At 42.2% G+C, this 14,704-nt stretch overlaps 1 protein-coding gene and 1 long non-coding RNA gene across 8 annotated transcripts in view; one reads left to right on the top strand and one right to left on the bottom strand.

The window, feature by feature from the left end:
• Positions 1 to 406: 406 nt before the first annotated feature.
• The window catches only part of dgkh (diacylglycerol kinase, eta), a 569,987-nt gene continuing 555,689 nt past the window's right edge, over positions 407 to 14,704 (top strand). For 6 of the 7 annotated variants that reach the window (XR_011962527.1, XM_072584802.1, XM_072584800.1 and 3 more), the window contains exon 1: positions 13,923 to 14,241. Coding sequence is in view for 6 of the 7 variants with exons in the window: in XM_072584802.1 (XP_072440903.1) it covers positions 13,960 to 14,241 (282 nt within the window). In the remaining variant the exon portion in view is untranslated. Of the gene's footprint in view, positions 778 to 13,922; positions 14,242 to 14,704 lie in introns of those variants that run through there. The other variant, XM_072584799.1, reaches the window with a different exon arrangement.
• On the bottom strand, positions 772 to 14,070 carry LOC140486134 (uncharacterized). Its single transcript, XR_011962528.1, has 3 exons — positions 13,935 to 14,070; positions 9,153 to 10,134; positions 772 to 5,839 (listed from the first exon to the last, which is right to left on the bottom strand). It is a non-coding gene; the product is annotated as an uncharacterized lncRNA (long non-coding RNA).

The raw sequence follows: 14,704 nt of genomic DNA, 5'->3' as shown, positions 1-14,704 counted from the left end.
ATGATTTTAGAAGATTTAAACAGAGGATGTTCAGTGTTGTCCTAACTGTCTATTACAATATTGCAAAGAAAGCGAGTTTTGCTTTAATTAGACACTATAAACTTAAAAAAGACTCCCAGAAGGAACGCGACTGCCAATTGTCGATTCACTTCAACCAGAAAGGCACACAAGCTGATGTATTATCTCAGCATCAATGTCAAATGGAGGCTGGTTGGAATTTGATTAATCTGTGGACAACACAATGGGTCCTTCCCAAGGTGTGAGAATTTAAAGCGTGTGATGGAAATCTAACATTGGACGGCACCAATTGAAATGCTCATTTGGGAAGTCGCTACTGACACGTTAGACCACATGGCCTCCATAGCTTTAGATCATCTGCCCGTCATTTGTTGTGTTCACTGAACCAAACACCTTGGGCGTGGATACACCCGGGCCGACGGCGCTACGCGAATGCAGGTAGTGGCTGCCCAGGGAAAGCCTTGCTCCTCAACCCTCGGCTGCGTCACCGACATCTCGGGAGATGGTCCAGCTCCTTATTAGGACAGAGAGTGAATCACGTGGAGGCGATACAAGCAAAACAAAAACAGCCCTCCTCCTGTCTGCTTGCTTCAGCAGTGTGGGAGAGGGAGGGGACAGGAGCCAGTCGGTGGGTGAGCTGCTGAGAGATCTGGATGCACAGAGCATTGCTGCAGAGGTTCCCCGGCAGGCAGGGCTGCTGAGCTCAGTATGGAGGATCTGTATCACTCTTACAGCCGGAGTCCCGTCTGGGAAGAACTGGTGGGTAAACTTCACTTCTCATCGCTTTGACTCTGGTGCCAGGGATGTCAGTCGTGGTTTTGTAAGTTGAAAATTAAGATGACGGGGATGGTCACATTGCATGGCTGGACGGGGCGAAGGTGAAGTAACACGCTGGTTTTTTTTGTGCCTGATCTTTTGTTAGTGAGTTGTGGGATGGCAGTGCTGTAAATCTGGGGTGTCTGACTTGTGACAACAACAGGGACAGCGCCTCTCACCAGAACATACAAGATTTTCCGACCGGGGAGTGGGGTAAAAATAACAGGGAGGCTGTGAAGTTCAAATAGGCTAAAGCTGTAAGGGGGAGATGAAGGCGTTGAGATTTGAGCCTGACTGGGAGCACTCTGACTGATCCAACTCCAGGAGCCGAGCAGCCGCGTTTCAATTCATCAATATCCGAGACGGGGGTGGGAAGTCGTTTCGAAATTGTTTGATCTCATGATTGCCTCACCCATTGTTCATGTAAAAAAGACACAGAAGGACTGGAAACCTTCACTCCGCCCTTCGCAGTCTTTCCAATAAATTAGCATTCGTTAAAAACCTGCATGGGTCTGCTGGATCGAAAATATTGTCGCTGTGTTTTTTTTTCTGCCCCATGAAATTAAAGTTCCTTGTCCGATATATCAAACTGCATAACCCAAATACGGCGTGATTCGCAGCTTTCGTTCTTTGCTGGGTTCGTGTATCGAAATTTGGGCAATTTAATATCAAATTGATTCAGTCACATGGCCGCTCTATATCTCTATGTATGTGGCAGAGAGAGATTGTGCGCCTGTATGTCTGTTAGCGCTTCTATGTGTATGTGTTGGTCTGTATGTGTCAGTTTGTCTGATTGTGTTATTGTATGATTTTCTGTGTGTATGGGATTGTCAGTCTGTGCGTGTGTGCCTGTGATTGAACAATTGTGAGCGACTGTGAGATTGTCCATTTGTGTGTGTCAATCTGTGTTTGTGTGTGACACTGAAGATCAATGTTGCAATCTGGTTTGTACTTTAATTTCGGTGCAACCTTGATTTTCATAATGTAATCCTCTTCTCATTTCCCACAGTGTTTTTTCTGATGGGACTTTACGAGCAGTTTTACATCCAAGTTATTTTCAAAACCTGCAATTAAAGTAGCTCAGGACTAATTACAGGCAGAACCCCGATGTGTTTTTGTTTGAAAGATGGATAGATCATATTTGTGTTTAAAGTAACTTGACTGGTCCGAGATATACCCAAACACTCACGCATAGTTTGTTGATCATCTCTAGGTCTGGTCATGTATGTGCAGCTCAACATCATTTTAATTCACAAAGAGAATGCTGGAGAAACTCAGCAGGTCTGGTAGCATCTGGAGATAGAAAAACAGAGTTAACGTTCAAATCCAGTGACTCCTTGTCAGAGACTTGTTTCTCCAGCATTCTTGGTGTTTGTTTCAGATTTAAGGCATCAGGAGTCCTTATCATTTTGATTCACTTGGTTTTATCATCTTTGAGCTGTGTTGACTCAAGTATAAATGCTCGAGTGAGAAACTGAGGCAAGTTGCACACTAGAATACTGTGTTTGGTAACAGCACAAGTGGAGAACTACAGCTATCAATGTCTTTTTTTCCCCCTTGAATCTTATTTTTGACTTTTCAATAATTGATTTTTCTGTGCTACTTCACATAAGAGTGAAGTGGGACAGGACCCATTGCTGTCTGTCAATTCCTACCCTGCTTTATTGGTTTCTGTTTCATTCACATCCCCAGAAATCGCTGGGGGCGCTGGGTGGTGAACATCCAAGTTGACATCATTTGCACACTCCACTCACTATACAATATCTGAAAAACACAGTTTCCAATTAACATTCCGTGGCCCATGCCCCAATTCTCAGCAACCATTACTGGCACTTGGACTACCTTCTATAAACAAAGTGGAAATGTTCCTTTTTTTTAAACTTCAGTCCTAACAGCTCCTGTCTCAGTCCGGAATACTCCAGTCAATCTTGGACTGACTGATGCATGCATTTGATTTTCCCAATGGGCGACTGTTCCGCAACTTCCTCCAGGATCTGGTAAATCAGAATTAGTTTGCATTAGTATTGATTGCTCTTGGAAGTGTGGCTGTCAGTGTTTTCCATGTCCAAGATGTTTCTCTGTGAGAATGAATGAATTCTTCCTGGATGTGCATTCTGTGACCCTTCTCTCTGTGACCGATGGTGTGTGTTGAAAATTGCAGGCCAGGAGCGTTTTGCTTATTTCACTTTGTGCATATGAGGGCTTTAGCACTGCCAAAGCATTTGATAACCTCTATGGGCAAGATGTTTTAATGACTGCACTGAGCCATTATATATTTATGTTAATTTCACACCAAGATAATCGGAGTGTATTTTTGTGGTGATTTTGACACTGAGACACTGTGTCCAGTTGTTGGGTAAAACCTAATTTTTATATTTTGTACAAAGTTAACTTGTAGATGGTATTAAACTTAAATTTTACATTTAAGTTATTCAGTTACAATCCTTTAAGCAGGTTTTCTTCAAGGATTCAAGTGAAAGAAAAACTGGATCCTCATTAAGAGATATTTTGTTAGCAGCATATAAAACTAGCTACTCAGTGCATTCTAGCATTTAAGTGTGACTTTCAATATTGCCAGTGTTAAGTCATAGTCATAGTCAGACAGCATGGAAACAGACCCTTTAGTACAACTAGTCCACGTCAACAATGTCCCCAAACTAAACTAGTGCCATCTGCCTGCATTTCATCCATATCCCTCCAAAACCGTTCCTATTCATTTACTTATCCAAATGTTTTTTAAATGTTGTAATTGTACCTGCATCCATCACTTCCTCTGGCAAAGTGTTCAGGGAGTTAAATGAGGAAGGTAAAGAGGGTTTTTTTTTGCTTTTGGTTTTGCTGAAATTGATTCCTACTGTGCTACAGGAGAAGTATCTGGTTAATTAGTGGATATTGGGCACATTATTAAGATTTATTCTATTCTTGAGATTCAAAATAAAGCAGTAGCTGGTGATAAGGGTTATTAAAAGATATTTTAAAAATGAATATAAAGCAGAATACAATAAGTGAGTAGTCCCTTTGAACACATTAAGGAATGCAGGACAATAATCTGTTATAATTACAGCACATGGAAGTTTCTGAATTCCAGTTTGGTCCACAGCAAATGTGCTTGCGGAAAGCATTTGAAGTTTGAGAAGCTTCAGCTCAGACTTTATAAGCTTGAGTTTAAATTACAAACAGTGCAACATGTGAGGGTAGGATTATTTGTACCAGAAAGCAACCACACTTCTTAGGGTTGGATCATCTGATTTTCTGTTGGTGTTCAGGGACAGGGGAGTATGACTGAGTGAGGTAGGTAAGATCGCCCAGAGGGCAGTTGTCCAACAGATTTGTAGTTTTCTTTGAGCTTGTCTGGTTGACAGAATGGGCAGCAGGAGGGTTGAGCTAAGTGACTACGCCATCATGGTACAGGAATCTGAGGTTGTAGATTAACTGGGAATGTAGCAGTAATAAGTGACAGAATATTTAGGAGGACTGATACTGTTCTTTGCAGCAAAGCGTGAGAGTCCAGATGCATGTCTAGTCTGCCCTGTGCCAGGGTTTTGGACTTGAGAGGAACCTGGAATGGGAGCGTGGATACAGACATCATAAAAACCAAAAGAACTGTGGGTGCTGTGAATCAGGAACAAAGACAGAAGTTGGTGGAAAAGCTCAGCAGCATCTGTGAAGAAAAATCAGAATTAATATTTTGGGTGCAGTGACCCTTCCTCAGTCCTGATGGTAGCTAGGAAAATGTTGGGATATATGCAGAAGGGCGGGGGGAGGGGGGGTGGGGGAAGAAGTAAAGAGAGAGAAGAACAGGTGGAAAGACAAAGGAGTTGATAATGATCTGGCTAGGACGGTGAACAGCTGTTAGTGACTAACAATATGTAGTGTGCAATGGCAGACTATGTGATTAAAAAGGCCTGGTGTGTGGGATAGAGGGCTAGGACATGGGGAAATTTAGGCCCTAAAATTATTGAACTCGATATTGCATCTGGACGCTGCAGTGTCTCTTCTACATTGCGGAAATGAACTATGGACTGGGTGCCCGCTTCACAGAACATGAACTGGACCAATGTCCTATGCAGTTGCAACATGACCTTCCAACTCCTTTACTCAACGCACTGACCAATAAAGTCAAGCATACCAAACACTTTCTTCACTATCCTATCTACCTGTGACTCCACTTTCAAGGAACTATGAACCTGCACTCCAAGGACCTTACCATTAAGTGTATAAGTCCTGCCCTGATTTACCTTTCCATAATGCAGCACGTCACATTTGTCTAAATTAAACTCTATTTGCAACTCCTTTGCCCATTGGCTCATCTGATCAAGATCCCATTATATTCGAAGGTAACCTTCTTCGCTGTCCATTGCAGCCCGTTTTGGTATCATCTGCAAACTTACTAAGTATATCTCCTATGTTCACATCCAAATCATTTATATAAATGTTCCAATCACACTTTCACTGATATGTATCTCCATCCCTGCTCCATCTCGGGTGGCGGCATCAGAAGACAAGCTAGAGCCCCATCAGTTACATAAAACAGTACAGCACATTACAGGTTCTTCAGCCCTCTATGTTGTGCCAGCCTTTTATTCTACTCTAAAATCAGATTAACCTACATATCCTTCATTGTACTAACTTCCATGTGCTTATCCAAGAGTTGCTTAAATGTCCCAAATGTATCTGACTCTCCTTCCACTGCTGGCAATGCATTTCACACACTCACCATTCTGAGTAAAGAACCTACCTCTGACATCTCCCCTAAATCTTCCTCAAATTACCTTCAAATTATGCCCCTAGTGATAGACAATTCCGCCATGGGAGAAAGTGTCTGGCTATCCACTCTATCTACGCCAGGAACCATCAGTCGAAGTCCAATGTTGGAGGATGTTTGGGACCTATGCAGCGTGACCATCTTCAGCTCAGACACTTGAAGTGATGGTGGTGGCAGAAAATAAACACATTGCCAGTAATCCGGGGACGGCGGCAAGTGGAGGAGCAGAGAGGATGAAGTCTACAGAGGGGAAAAGAAGCAGTTTCAGTTCTAGTAATATCAATTTAATATTAATTATTCAGTATTTTAGCATATATACAATTTTTTCAGGAATTTATTCTGTAATCCAAGATGGTGCTAGAATGTGGTGATATTCATTTTTCACTGTATTCAGGTACAAGTGACAATACTAAATAAATTGAAACCTTAATGGATAATTGGGGCTCATTCTGGGGTAGGTGGGACCTCTACAAATGGGATGGTCTACACTTGAACCAGAGGAGTACCAATAGCTAGGGGGAGGGAAATTTGCTCATGCTCTGTGGGAGGGTTTAAAATAATTCAGCAGGGGGATGGGAACCTGAATTGTAGTTCGGAGAGTAGTGAGGTCATCGATAAGGTTTCAAGGACACAGGAGTGTACTGGCAGGCAGAAAGGCGGTTTAAAGTGTGTCTAGTTCAATACCAAGAGAATTCAGAATAAAGTGGGTGAACTTGTGCCATAGGTTGGTAATTGGGACTCCAATGTTGTGGCCATTTCGGAGACATGGGCAGAGCAGGGTCAGGAATGATTGTTGCAGGTTCTGGGGTTTAGCTGTTTCAGTAAGAACAGGGAAGGTGGTAGAAGGGGGGTGGGAGGAGGAAGTTCGTCAAGGACAATATTACGGTAGCAGAAAGGATGTTTGATGAGGACTTGTCTTCTGAGTTAGTACAGGCTGAGTTTAGAAACAGGAGAGGTCACCCTGTTGGGAGTTTTCTACAGACCTCTGAAAAGTTCCAGAGATGGACAGAAAAGGATTAAAAAGATGACTGTGGATAGGAGCAAGAATAATAGGGTAGTCATTATGGGGACTTTAACTTTCCAAATATTGACTGGAAACGCTATTGGAGAAAGTGAGGACTGCAGATGCTGGAGTACCAGAGTTGAAAAATGTGGCGCTGGAAAAAAAAACAGCATGCCAGGCAGTATCTGAGGAGCAGGAGAATCCTGCTGACTGGCCTGCTGTGTTTTTCCAGCACCACATTTTTCAATTCTGGAAATGCTATAGTTCAAGTACTTTTAGATAGGTCAACTTCTTTCCAATGTGTGCAGGAGGGTTTCCTGGCACGGTATGTAGATAGGCCAGCAAGAGGGTGAGGCCACATTGGATTTGGTACTGGGTAGTGAACCTGGCCAGGTGTTAGATTTGGAGATGGATGAGCACTTTGGTGATAGTGACCACAATTTGGTTAAGTTTACTTTAGCAATAGAAAGGGATAGGTATATACCACAGAGCAAGAGTTATAGCTGGGGGAAAAGCAAATATGATGTAGTTAGGTAACATTTTGGATGCATAGGATGGGGAATGAAACTGTAGGGAATGGGCACAATTGAAATGTGAAGCTTGTGCAAGGAACAGCTATTGTGTGCCCTTGATAAGTATGTACCTGTCAGGCAGGGAGGAAGTGTTCGAGCGAGGGAACCGTTGTTTACTAAGAACTTGAATCTCTTTTCAAGAGGAAGAAGGAGGCTTATGTAAAGGTGAGACATGAGTTAGGGTGCTTGAGAATTACAAGTTAGCCAGGAAAGACCTGAAATGAGAGCTACGAAGAGCCATGAGATGTCTTTGGCAGGTAGGATCAAGGAATACCTTTATAGCTTTCAATAGGTATGTTAGGAATAAAAGAATGACTCGAGTAAGATTAGGGCCAATCAAGGATGGTAGTGGGAAGTTGTGCGTGGAGTCCGAGGAGATAGGGGAAGAGCTAAATGAACATTTTTCGTCAATATTCACAATGGAAAAAGACAATGCTGTTGAGGAGAATATTAAAATAAAACCATATTGAGTTCTTTGAGAAGGTGACCAAACAGCTGGATGAGGGTAAAGCAGTTGATGTGGGGTACATGGACTTCAGTAAGGTGTTTGATAAGTTTCCCCATTGTAGGCTATTAGACTAGATGGGATTGACGTTCAATGGAGGAAGTGTTAGCAATTCTGGAAAGTGTGAAAATAGACAAGTCCCCTGGGCTTTATCCTAGGATTCTGTGAGAAGGTGGAGATTGCAGAGCGTTTGGCTTTGATCTTTATGTTGTCATTGTCTACAGGAGTAGTGCCAGAAGACTGGAGGACAGCAAATGTTGTCCCCTTGTTCACGAAGGGGAGTAGAGACAACCCTGGTAATTATAGACCAGTGAGCCTTGTTGTGGGTAAAGTGTTGGAAAGGATTGTAAGAGATAGGATTTATAATCATCTAGAGAGGAATAAGTTGATCACGGTGCCTCACAAACCATATTGAGTTCTTTGAGAAGGTGACTAAACAGCTGGATGAGGGTAAAGCAGTTGATGTGGGGTATATGGACTTAAGTAAGGTGTTTGATAAGTTTCCCTGTTGTAGGCTATTGCAGAAAATACAGAGGCATCGGATTGAGGGTGATTTAGTGGTTTGGTTCAGAAATTGGCTCGCTGTGAGAGGATGGTGGTTGATGGGAAATGTTCACCCTGGAGTTCAGTTACGAGTGGTGTACCACAAGGATCTATTTTGAGGCCACTCCTGTTTTTCATTTTTATAAACGACCTGGATGAAGGCATAGAAGGATGGGTTAGTAAATTTGTGGATGACACTAAAGTCGGTGGAGCTGTGGATAGTGCCAAAGGATGTTGCTGGTTACATAGACATAGATAATCTGCAGAGCTGGACTGAGAGGTGGCAAATGGAGTTTAATGCGGAAAAGCGTGAGGTGATTCACTTTGGAAGGAATAATAGGAATAGACAGTATTGGGCTAATGGTAAGATTCTTGGTAGTGTGGATGAGCAGAGAGATTTTGTTGTCCATTTGCATAGATTCCTGAAAGCTGCCATCCAGGTTGATGGGGTTGGTAAGAAGAAGTACGATGTGTTAGTTTTTATTGGTAGAGGGATTGAGTTTAAGAGCCATGAGGTCATAGAACGGGTTCAGAGGAGATTTATCAGGATGTTGCCTGGTATGGAGGGAAGGCCTTATGAGGAAAGGCTGAGGTACTTGAGGCTGTTTTTTGTTCGAGAGAAAAAGGTTACGATGTGGCTTTATAGAAACATACAAGATGATCAGAGGGTTAGATAGAGTGGACAGTGCAAGATCTTTCCTCTGATAGTGTTGACTAGCACGAGGGAATATAGCTTTAAATTGAGGGGTGATAGATATAGGACAGATGTCAGACGTAGTTTCTTTATTCAGAGTAGAAGGGGTGTGAAATGCCCTGCCTGCAACAGTTGGAGAGTCGTCAATTTTAAGGGCATTTAAATGGTCATTGGATAAACATATGGATGAAAACTGAATAGTGTAGGTTTGGCAGGCTTCAGATTGTTGCACTGACCTGTGGAACCATCGAGCGCCGAAAGGCCTGTACTGCGTTGCAATTTATGTTCTAGGCTGGCATTTATTGGCCATCCCTAATTGCCCTTGAGAAGGTGGCTGTGAGTCTCCTTTAGAAGTGCAGTCTTTTTGGTTTAGGTAGATTAACATTGCTGTGAGGAAAGCAGTTCCAGGGTTTTGACCCAGTGAAAGTGAGGGAACCACATTTTCGTTTCCAGTCAGGGTGGAAGGACAGGAACTTGTAGATGGTGGCATTTGCACGTATTTTCTACCCTTATCCTTCCAAGTGGCAGAGGTCAACAATTTTGAAAGGTGTTGTCATTTGGTTGATGTTTTATATTTGCTGTTTGAGTGTCTCTGTCCAGGACACTGCTCATGACCAGTCATAAGAAATCCATTTGGTTTAGCTCTGATTTCAGCCAACTGTGCAATGAATCTACAGTCATTGTGTTTGTGTGGTTTAAAACAACTAGTTTAAACAACTGGTATGGTATTTCAGATACAAACTTATATCTGAACCTCATGTTTCTGTCTATCGAAGTAACATTCTGTAAGCTTCATTGTGTGTTTGAGTTCGGTGGCTTAATGAAATCGTGTGCTTTTCTGTTACTTTTTCCATACCTCCTGGATCTCAGTGTTTGTCTTTGTCTTCAAAGTCCATGTTTATTCTTGGGTTCCTGCAGATGCATCCTACATTCTTTCAGTGTCTTTGTTTCATGATTTTTTTGTTAATGTATGCTTTTATCTACGCAATTCCTCTCTGGTTATGCTCCTCTAACAGTCACCTCAATGGATTTCCATCACTTGGTTCCACTTGATCTTCTGATTAGAGTCATGCATCTCCATCAATGAATTATTTTCCATCCTGATCTATTTTTGGCCACACTTTTGCTCAATTTGGTCCCATACGTATTGGCTGCATCACCCCTTTTCCAGGACTAAAACATAAAAGTGCTGAACATATTCAACAGGTCAGGTGGCACCTGTGGAGACAGAAATAAAAGTAAACATTTCAAGCCACTGTCCTTCCTTCAAGACTCACTCCTCCCTTGATCCTGCTTCACCTCTGTCATAAGACTTCCAGTCTTGAATGCGCTGCAGTTTCCTCGAGCAAACCATTAGGAAATCAGAAACTGATACCTTTGGCTTGGCAACAACCTCATAAGGTGACTATCATACTCATCACCTCTCCCCGTCTATAATTCAAGCACAACTAGGTTGCTTGCAACTTCAACATCCCATTCAGCTTTGAGCTTAAACTCTAATATCTGAACCTTACCATAGAAAAAAAAATCCCCTACTGCCATACCATCTGTCTTTGTCACTTACAGACATAACTATTCAGAAGGCTCTCCAGAAAAGGGTAGCATTCTACACATCAAATCTATTCCCTTGGTATTCTCTTTATCCCACCATTTGCTGATCTATACTGACCTCCAGTCAGCTGATACCTCAAAGTTAAAATTCTCATTGTTAGAGTTAAACTGTCACTTCGCCTCCCACTTCCTACAACAGTCTTCAATGTTTAATTGTCAAAGCCTATTTTTCCGGATCATTTTATTTCCTTCCCAATCACCCCTTAACTGCTCAAGTCCTGTTCCCTTCTCTTGTGCATTGACCACTATGATTGCTGGTCATAACTTTGTGTTCCATGTCCTTCCTCAATTTTGACATTTTTTTTCATTTAAGATCCTGTTTATAAATCACATCTGATATTTTTGTCACACCTGCTTCTTTGGCTCAGTTTCTGTTTTCTTTTTATATCTCTGTGAAGTCCCTTGAAATATATCCTCCATTACTGAACACATTACAGAAATAGTTTGAAAATGTCTTTCTATATTATGTCTTTAATTTTTGTTCAAAGTTTGTGTTTGAGTTTTCATCTCTTTGGGAACTCTTCTGTGTGTAACTTATGCCCCTTACCTGAATCTCTCTGTCTTTGGTTCTATCTCAGTACTTTGCCTCTGGTCTGTATAAGTGTGTGCTTCTGATATTATTTTTCTATCTAATTTCATGTTTGTCTTCTTCTCCTGTACCATTTTCAGTATTTGTCACTCACCTCTCTATCTCTTCCTTAATCTCTGTACCTCTCTTCTATGTTTCTGTCTCACTTAATATTTTTGTGTTTATTTAGTTTTTCCTCCTCTGTACCTGTCTTTTTGGTATTCCTTTCTCTCAGAACTTTTCCTTCCTGATGTTTGTTGTTCAATCTCTGAATGTTTTTGGCGACAGCCATCCAGACTTAGTTTCTCTGTATCTCAGCCTCTTACACTCCCCTCGGTACAGTGGATTTTAGCTCATTTACTCCAGACACTGACATATGGTACTCTTTCTCTCACACTACATCTCTTTTGCTTTGTGCATGGGCCTTTTGGTCTCAGTCTCTCTCTGAACAGCGGTTTATAGATCTCTCTGTATACCGGCATTTCTGTTTCTCTATACACTGACCTCTAGCTCTGTCTTTTGCCTTGCACTGGCGTTTAGCACTTTCTTTCTTTCTTTATTTCTCTCTCTCTCTCTCTCTCTCTCTCTGTGCACAACAGCCTGTGTATAGCCGATTATGTCTGCCTCTTGCTTTCTGGATCTGTGTATGTCAGATGTTCTCAGTGCCTTCCTCTCTCTCTTTTAAAAAAAAAAGTTGTAATCAACCTGTTCAGAGATGTTACTACACACCTCTGGAACAAGTGGGACGTGAACCTAGGGCATCGATTCTGCTTTTACTCTGCGTGCCTGTGCCTACTTTTTTAAATTCCTGTCTGTTTCACACTTGCTAACTGTGCTTCTGTCTCTTCATTTTCTTCAGGCTCTCTACCTTGGCCAATCTCTCTACCTCTGTTTCTTTCTTCATCTAGTTTCTTTTCCCCAGTCGTTTATCTAAATACCTTTTGTGGTTGATGTCAACAGTGTGTCTGAATAATACGTGTTTTTCTCCTCTGACCTATATATTTCTATATCTGTATTTCAGCATTTCTGCCATTGTTTAAATGCTGCTTCTATGGAATATCTTTTTAACATATTAAAGGTGTAAGTTGTTCATTGCTTTTTCACTTGCATGATTTTTCCCTATCAGTATAGAGCTCACTTCTGCATGTTTCAAATCAGTTTTTACAGTTTGTGTATCTCTCAGTCTGCTTTTATACCTGCCATTCATCCTGCATGTGTTCATGGCTGTTTCTCTTCTGTTTCTGTTAGGCAACAGCTCTCTTGCTGAGGTTTTTTTTCCCATTATCCAGCTCTCTGCTGCTGTCCTTTTTTTCTTTATTCCAATTTTCTACCCATCAGTCTGTATTTCTCTGTTACTTTGCTGTGGTCTCTTTGTCAATTTCCCAATTTCTTTTCTATGTTTCTCTATTACCATGTTCCTTTTTATTGTACATTTCTTTCTTTTTGTGCCTGCAAGTTTCATTCTTTCTCCATTTTCTTTATTACTATCTGACTTTCTGTTTTATGGTTCTCTCCTGACTACTCACATTTTTCTCACTTTTTAGCTTTGTTTCACTTTATTAAACTTTATGCTTGTGTCTCTGTCTCCCATTCTCTTTATATCCTTAGTTCTCTGTTTGTATCTGATATCATCTATCTCAGCATTTCTCTCCATTTCATTTTTTTTATCTCTGATCATTTTCTCTTTATTTATCTTTATTGCTATTATCTCTACATCCTTGTTTTGCTGTGCCTCTCTCTTGGTTTCATTTTTTTTTGCATGGCTTTGTGTGTCCTTTGGTTCCTTTCCATAGTTTTGTAAGTCATTCTCTACTTCTCCCTAGTTGTCTCCACATTTATTTGTTTATCCTTATTTTTGTTTCTGTGCTTGTCTCTCTTCCCTGTTTATCTGTATCTCTCATATTCTTAATTCCAATTCTTCACTTTATTTATGTTTCTATCATTCAGCTTGTTGTCCATTATTTCCCATTGTTTCTCTCTGTTTATATCTCAATTTCTCCAGTTTTTCTCTATCTCTCTCTCCCTCTGCATTTGTGTTTGTTTTTCTGTGAGCTTGTCTGTTTCTCGCCACGCTTTTTTTGGCGTCTTGATTTCATATTTCTGTGTTTCTGTCACATCTCTTACTCTCTGTCTCGCACTTTTTCTGTATTCTCTCTCTCAACCTTGTTTCACTTTTTGTTTTTGTATTTGAGTTCTCTTACTTCATTTCTGCTTCACTGGATTTATCTTTCCCTTTGCAATTTTCTGTTTTTTCTTACTATTTCTTATTCTCTTTCCTTTTAGTCCCCCTATTTTTCTCTGCATCTTCCACTGTTGGTTTTGTGTCTCTCACTGTGTGTATAATTCTGAGTTTAATTTTCTTTTTCCCTGTCTTTGTTTACAGTTGTATATTCTGTGTCTCTTTAACTTAACCTCGCTGTGACTATCACTTTCTCAGTTGATCCTTATTTCATTTTTTTTGTTTCTACGTCTTAATCTGTCTTTATTCGTTGATCTGTCTTTATCTGTGTGTTTCTGTTTGAGCTGTGACCCCTCTGTCCTTATGTCTCATCTGTTTCACTCGCCTTTTCTGACTTTCTCTACCTTTACTCCTGCCTGTTCTTTTCTCCACTTCTGCCTCTCTTGATTCTTTTTATCTGCCAAATCTCCATCTCTGCCTTTTACCTCTACATCTCCATTTCATCCCTATCTCGGTTTGTGTTTTATGTTTCTGTATCTCTTCGTGTTTCCCCCACCCCCCCCCAACCTTTTGTATTTCTCTCCCTCCCTCCCCCTTCTGTCTCTATCTCCCTTGTTGCCCTCTTTCTTTCTCTCTCTCTCTCTGAACTTTCTGTCTCACCCTTTGCCCAGAGTCCGGCTGGAACATGGCGTCGAAGCCCGGAGGCGCCGCACCGCGCTGGGCTGGCTCTGACAGGAAAGCGGCTCAACCTCACTCCAAGTCTTCCTTCTGCCCGCAGGAATCGGAGAAGGTGGCGGCGGCGGGGATGGCGGCCCCGGGGGCCGGAGCTCCGCAGCAGCAGCAGCAGCATGCGGCCGGAGGCGGTCCGGGAGCCACCGGGGACGAGTCCTCCGACAGCGAAGGGGAGCACGAAGGGCCACAAAAACTCATCAGGAAAGTGTCGACCTCCGGGCAGATCAGGAGCAAGGTAAGATTCAGTCTGCAAGGGGGTGGGGGAAAGGGGGAAAAAGGAAAAAAAACTCAGGCCGCGGCTCCGGCTGCCCGTTGCTAGGCTCGGTTGCTAGGGAGCGGCACCGATGGCAACCCCGCTGTCCCCATGGCAGCAGGAGTCAGGCAGCAGCAGGAGGACCAGGCCCCAGCTGCTGGGCCACAGCCAGGTGGGCAGGCAAGGTAGGCAGGTGACTCCATGGCAAAGACGCTTTCACCTGACAATTATTCTGTCACCCATGGGGTTGGGGGGTGTCCCTGGTCATCCTAGCCCTCATTTTATCTTTGCATGGCTGATTTCCCACTGCCACTTGGCACGGTGCTGTTAACGCCTGATGGTCCTGCGGTGCTTCCATTGGGAATGGCAGGCTGGAACCTGACAAGTTTATGTGAAGTTCCCCTTTCGAAGTATGGAATATAGGATGAAATAGTTGGCACATACA

This window comes from Chiloscyllium punctatum, chromosome 15 (genome assembly GCF_047496795.1).
Source record: "Chiloscyllium punctatum isolate Juve2018m chromosome 15, sChiPun1.3, whole genome shotgun sequence".
Classification (NCBI taxonomy): domain Eukaryota; kingdom Metazoa; phylum Chordata; class Chondrichthyes; order Orectolobiformes; family Hemiscylliidae; genus Chiloscyllium; species Chiloscyllium punctatum.
Note: the sequence above shows the minus strand (reverse complement) of the source record. Positions and strands in the feature narration are given on the sequence as shown.